Here is a 6,872-nt window from a genome sequence, read left to right as displayed (position 1 = left end):
TTAAAACCTTAACATTTATTCCTACAATTTTCTGTTACTGATCTTTAAGATGACTTTTGATATGACTGCTAATTTTCCAAAAACATATTTGAAATTGCAAGTAATTAATGTTAACTAATACCATATCATTTGGATTCTCAAAAACTTGGGAACTTAGCAAGATGTTGTAGAAAATATCTTCAATATATATTCCTGAAAGATACTTCTCAATACCTGATCATTTAAATTGTTAAAAAAATCCCAATTATATAAGCAAATATCTAATTAGTACAGAGAACATTAAATTGCTGTATTGTTCTCTGGATTTCCATGAATCCTTTTCTAGACATTGATATTAAATACATTCCATATAGATTGGAAAGATCAGTTCTATTTTTATTATATACAGCATTTTTACATTAGATATTTCAGAATGTTCAAATGAATACCATCTAGACCAGGGCTTTTCAACCAGTGGTATGGGTACCACCTGTGGTACATTGGCATCTGGTACGCAAACTAGAAAAGTGGTAGCAGGGGAGGGGAATGGCAGCACCACACAAGCCTGAGCTAGAGATGGCTGGACTGCAGGGCTGTCAGGGATCAGTGGAAGCCCAGGATCAGCGCTTCTTCGGGGCTGCCAGGGTTCAGTAGAAGCGCCAGGATCAGCGCCAGGCTCCAGCTGGATCAGCACTGATCCTGGTGCTTCTGCTGAGCCCAGAAGCGCCGATCAGCTGGAATGTTGCAGCATCTCCAGGGTCATGTGATTTACATTCAGATGCCTGGCAACTGATTCATGTTTATGACGGTCAGTGTCCCAGGGTCATGTGAAGTGATCAAAACCTGCTGCAACCACCCAGCTGATGGGGGGGAATAAAAACCAAACACCCACCCCACCCCACCCCTGCTGCCAATCCTCAACAGAAATGCTCACAAGAATGAAAACCTCGGACAGGAGGAAGAGTGCCGCCGGGTGGGCAGGCAGGTGTCTTGCTCGGCTGTGGCTTGGGGGGCACTTTTTTCAGTGCCATTGTAACTTTGAACAGTCACTAAGCAAACTGTTGTAAATCGAAGACTACCTGTACTTCACTTTTTTCTTTTTTTTTTGGTCAGGTTTTTGACACCTTGCTTGGCGACGTGGTACTCGGATGTTGCCATATCCTCAAAGTGGTACAATGGGTGAAAAGGTTGAAAAGCCCTGATCTAGACCAGGGGTATCAAACTGCCAGCTAGCGGGCTGGATGTATCACATGGAAGCCGTGCCCAAACCAGCTCCGGCAAGAGGAAAAGTTATGATACGCCACGACACGTGACGAGTTTGACACCCCGGATCTAGACTGGTTTCCATATTAGGTAAGAGCAAAGCAGTTTTTTGGAGATAAATGTTTTGCTTTTTCTATAAACCATGCCAGGTTTAAACCAAGCTCCCTTAGAAGGTTTTTTTTTTTAGAATTGAACCCTCTGAACCAGATTACAATGTTCTAAATGAAACAAGCTGCTTTAGGGTGAGCCCTATGACCTGAACACTGCAAATTGCATATAGGTTACACAGTATTTATTACTTTCCAGAAAACTGCTGACAGTCTAAGTGCCAGGACTGGCTTGCTGCAGAGGAATAATTTGACATCTGTATTTAATATGATCGGAAATTTAATCTTTTGTCACTATTATTCAATTTAGTTTTTCAAATTCCACTTCCTTGAAAACAAAATATGTTCAAAGCATTTGTACTTTTCCTCCATTATGTGCAATGAAAAAAGACAAAAATGGTTCAGCTTCTCTACATTCTCATCCTCTTGCTTTTTTTCTGAGTGTTCTGAATCACTACATGGCATTTTAGCCAATTTCATTTATGCATTTTGTATTCTTTATAGCAACATGCTCCCTATTTTTTATTTCTTATTTCTTTTGTGCAATTTTAATTTTTCTTCATTTGGAGAAGACTTTCCTAACGTCAGTTTTATTTTCATACTTCTTTATTAACTATGCTGCAATTTCACTAACACTCCTTTCCATAATTTCATTAACAATAGACACAAACGCATACAAATATTTCATTCATATAAATATTGAATGGGCTAGAAAAGTCCTTAGTACTCTGGATAAAATGTTCCCTTTTTAACTCAGAGTATTACCAGATTAGCCTTTTGTGGCTATTTTCCATTTAAATATAAATCAAATTTGATGACATTTATGATTTCCCCCAAAATGTTTTTAATCTATGCATTTCAACTGATAGTAGAGTAGCATTTAATCAAGCAGACAAAAATATTGATGCGTATGCACTACATTGAACTGTAACAAGCATGAGGACTATTCATAGATACACATGTACAAAATTAGTGAATTGATTTATTTAAAAATGTACATAAGGAACACAGGTATTAACTAAACAAGAAAGTCCACTGATTTGATGAAACTGATTTAAATGCAAAAAGGAGTCTTATTTGCCAAATAAATGTAAACTTTTGAAATACATAATCAGGATTGGAAATTCTCCTCTAAAATATTGGATAGTCCTAATATTTAAAGGGAGTGAATGTCTTGGAAGTCCAATAACCCACGGTGAAGGAGCAACCTGCAGTGTCAGCCAACCCGCAGTGGAGGAGCAACCAATACAACTCCATCTCCTCTGACAAACAGCATTGGAATATTCCTCTTGGTAGACTGTGGAAAGCAAAAGCAACAAGGCTTAGACTACATTCAAGAATACCAAACTTCTCTTCTCAATAGAACTAGTTCTATTTAAGGTGGTCTAGTGGTTAAGACACCAAGCAAGAAGCCTCACAACAAGAGACTGAGAGTTCTAGTTCAGGCATGAAAGCTGAATGGGTGACTTTAGTCAAGTCACTATCAACCCAACATAACCTCACAGGGTTGTTGTTGTGGGGAAAATCGGAGGAAGGAATATTGTGTGTGTTTGTCACCTTATTTATTTAAAAAAATAAAATAAAGCCAGAACTAAATACAATTCATATATTTGGAAACAAGATTATTCAGTTAAAATTTATTTGCACAAGGAATACTAGATATATTTAATCTTTCATCCAACATTGTTCTGAACTGAATTGCATTATACAATGATCTGATTAATAAAGTGTAACATCATAAATTTATCTACTTTGTCCTAATATTTGAAGCATTAAACATCATTATCAGTGACATTAGAAATTCTCACCTTATAAATTTCTTCGTAAGTTTCTTCATCAATTTCTATTGTGGTCACAGTCTCTTCAACATCACCCAAAATCATATTTAAATGCTGGTCATATGCCTTTGAGAGTGAAAAAAATTCATAAATATTGTTCTGGTGGCATCATTTATGTGGCACAAATAATAATAATAATAAAAATCCAGCTTTAACCTATAGTAATTTGTTTGAATTTTCCAGTTTGCTGAATCTAACTCTTTTATCATGCAACTTTGATTTCTACAGTTACATTCCATGCATATTTGCTGGAAATGCTATAATCAGGCTGAATTATTCTTATATATTGGTGGCAATGGTGTAAAAAAACTCCAATAATCTGGAAAATGATTATAGAATGAAACAAATATTAAAACCTGAATTTTCTTTCCTGCCAGCTATTTTTTTGTTCAATATATTTTATCAAACATTTGATTTTTAAATCTATTTTAAGGTAGCTCCTACAGGATAATAGCTAAAAGGACTCTTTGTGCCTTTATTGGAAATCATACATAATTCCCTTTAAAAGACAGCAAATTAAGTTATGGGAGTATGCATCCAAGTCAAACTTAATTCTGTATTTAAAAACAAGTCTGGCACAGAATTTCAATTTGGAAACCTTTTCTGGATTATAATTCTACATGTGGGCCATACATTGAAAATCTATTTGTTTTGCTAATTAATTGCAATTGTGGTGTAAAGCTGTGATTTTAAAAATGGAGATTCAAGATCTGTATATGTTTTTAACTTGTGCTTATATCAAAGCTCCAACCAGTCCAGAGACAGGGCAGAACAGAAATAAATATTTAGAAAAGAAAATAGAAATCAGGAATAGGATAAACAAGCCATCATTACTTTGATCAACTGATTCTATTTTTGCTTGCATGACAAACTAACTTTACAGTGAGATGGGTGGCATATAAATTTGATAAACAACAAATTATAACTTAACTTTTTTCTCCACAATAATCTATTACTAAATAAGCATTGTTCATAATTTGTTTTACTTTTAAGAAAAAAATTACCTTTAAACCAGAAATATAAAACTGCAGAAAAAAGGTGACCTTTTTCACCCCTTTATAACCACTTGTAAATATGGGCCCTAGTTATACCGGTACATATGGTTGGAGTGTGGTTCTCAATAGCCTCTTGCAGTCCTTGAGCTAAAAGAAATTATACAACTCTACTTTAAAATTTCAGCCCCTCCTCCCCACTTCTATGTAATTTTACTTACATGTAACCTGCCTCGAAGTTCTCGGTCATTCCTCATTTTTACATAAATCCGTTCATCAAGACTAAGCCTGATGAGATCCAAAGGTTCTTCTACAGTGTTGGTGGTTTGTTGCTGCAAAATGTAACAATTTAGAGATATACTTTAGCAAAGAAATATGAGACAATTTTGTCTAGTAGTTAAGGCAGCAGGCTAAGAACGAAGAGACCACGAGATCTACTGGTAGTTCCACCTTAGGCATCAAAGCCAGCTGCATGACTTTGGACAGGTCACTCTCTCTCAGCCCAACCCACCACACAAGGTTGTTGTTGTGGGAAAATAGGAGGAGGGAATATTAGATTTGTTTGTCACCTTGAATTATTTATAAAAATAAAAGCCGGCTGCATATAAATAAGTGGTAAATGTTGGCTACTGATAATTTTTCCTTTCCTCTCAAAAACCCTAATCTGATGACAACTAATGTTTACTGAAATCAAATGGGAGGAAATTAAGTAATAGTTTGTAACATAATCTAATATGGTGAATTTTCATCAGCTTTCAGAGGGACAAGAGTTCACTTGTGCTGACTGGATCAACAGCAAAATGCAAGTAAAATTAGAGAAAATGTATACTGCTTCTTCTCTCAACTTAGCCCACATTAGTAATTGTTTTATTTGGTATATTCATATTTGCTTTTAAAAAATAAAAAACCCACCTCTTTCTTAAAAGACTGGATGTACATTTCACTAGAAAGAGCCAGTCTATTTTATCAAAGGATATAACAATGTCTGTATTTTGCTGACACACTTTGAGTCAATGTTCTTCAAATTACATATATTTAAATTCTTCTTTGACCATAATACTTGTCAATCCCAAAAAGAAAGACTATGTGGTCATATGCTATTTTTCTGTTTTATATTCCAAGTTCATAATGACTTATTTTCAAATATTGAAAAAGGTCACTAACTGCAATAACTTTATAATTAAAAAGTTATATATCAAGAAAGGCCCATACAATTGAGATTTTATAAATAAAATACAGCCTAAGCTTTCCTACTTATTGAGAGCATATATAGTATATAGTATAATAGTAACTTGCTACTCTTCAACAAGTACAATTAAATTTGAGTATATTTTTACACACAAAAGGCATACAACAGCCACACAAATATGTACACTCAGATCACAGCAATACACTAGTGATACCCACTTTAGAAAAATGTGCTTCTTGGGTTTAATCCAAGTGTAGCTCGGGGTTTAAGACCAATATAATAATGGAGAACGATTTAAGGCAGCATTTCTTAAACTTTTTCCCCTCAGGATCCCTTGCCACTTTAAAAAATTATAGTGAAGCTCAAAATTGTTCGTATAGGTTACATTTAACAATATTCGCATCAAAAATTAAAACGGACACTTGAATAAGCAGCAAACGTTTCAAACCAAAAAGAAAAGTAGTCCAGTTGCCCTGACTTAACTTCGCGACATCTCTACCTGGATGACTGAGGATCTTTATCGAATTCTCACTATAGTCCGCTAGGATTTTAATATTGTATCATTTTTCAAGCCGACTAGCAAATCATTTAGATTTTGCGGGCCTCTGGGATGCCACATTTTGAGAAACATCGATGTAAGGCAGGGGTCTTCCAACTTGGCCGTTTTATGACTTGTGGACTTCAACTCCCAGAATTCCTCAGCCAGGCAAGTCATAAAAGGGCCAAGTTGGAAGACCCCTGATTTAAGGCATTTGATCAGAAACCATGAAATAGCATTTCACCCACTGCAAAACTTTAATATGTTTGCATCTGTTAAGGCTTTGAAAAAGGAAGCCAAAAGCAGCTTACAGTAAGAGTCGTGTACAGTATTTGAGATGAGCCACCATATAAATCAGGGGTCTTCAAACTTGGCCCTTTTATGACTTGTGGACTTCAACTCCCAGAATTCCTCAGCCAGCTTTGCTGGCTGAGGAATTCTGGGAGTTGAAGTCCACAAGTCATAAAAGGGCCAAGTTTGAAGACCCCTGATATAAATCGATTAAATAAACCGCATAAAGAGGCAGGTGGCCGAATGAAACATGGACGCCTTTCAGAAGTCGTTCCCGGGACTTTGAGAAACTCAAAGCGAAAGCTAGAAACTGAAGCTCTAGTTAACCACCCCCCAGGCTTGCCACACTTTCCACGGCAACAGGGCCAAATCCCTAGAAGATTCAGCGGCCGACAAACCCACCTGATCCACCTCGTCCGCCATTTTTTCAAAGGCAGACCACTTACTTCTCGCGAGATTTTATATCAAGTCCGATACGGCTACCGAACGTCTAGCGGAGTACATAAAGCTGCGAACTAGATGTTCGTGTAACGTCTAGCTTCCGGGTTAGTTCATCGAAATCGCCGCTTTTTTGCCTTTATAATACTGCATTTTGTTTTTTAAAACTCTGCTTGGACCTTTCTTTTTCAACCTGGGCAATTTTTAAGATGTGTGGACCTCAACTCCTAGCCCATT

General features: G+C 36.3%; 1 protein-coding gene across 1 annotated transcript; it reads right to left on the bottom strand.

Annotated features, from left to right (window-relative positions):
* Positions 1–941: 941 nt before the first annotated feature.
* On the bottom strand, positions 942–6,646 carry LSM3 (LSM3 homolog, U6 small nuclear RNA and mRNA degradation associated). Its single transcript, XM_081317093.1, has 4 exons — positions 6,600–6,646; positions 4,401–4,511; positions 3,158–3,253; positions 942–2,646 (listed from the first exon to the last, which is right to left on the bottom strand). Exons 1-4 carry the CDS (start codon positions 6,618–6,620, stop codon positions 2,566–2,568), a joined length of 309 nt encoding a protein of 102 aa, XP_081173219.1. The 5' UTR covers positions 6,621–6,646; the 3' UTR covers positions 942–2,565.
* Between the last annotated feature and the right edge of the window lie 226 nt (positions 6,647–6,872).

Source organism: Vipera berus (assembly GCF_964194415.1).
Source record: "Vipera berus genome assembly, chromosome: 2".
Classification (NCBI taxonomy): domain Eukaryota; kingdom Metazoa; phylum Chordata; class Lepidosauria; order Squamata; family Viperidae; genus Vipera; species Vipera berus.
The sequence above is the reverse complement of the archived record's forward strand: the minus strand, read 5'-3'. Positions and strand labels throughout refer to the sequence as shown.

Bases quoted from the DNA above. Each gene is read 5' to 3' on its own strand.
- LSM3 (XM_081317093.1), bottom strand. From the start codon at position 6,620: ATGGCGGACGAGGTGGATCAG. The intron at 4,512-6,599 runs GTGGGTTTGTCG...TACATTTTGCAG, and splicing joins TGGCGGACGAGGTGGATCAG to CAACAAACCACCAACACTGT. The intron at 2,647-3,157 runs GTGAGAATTTCT...TGCTTTCCACAG, and splicing joins CTTACGAAGAAATTTATAAG to TCTACCAAGAGGAATATTCC.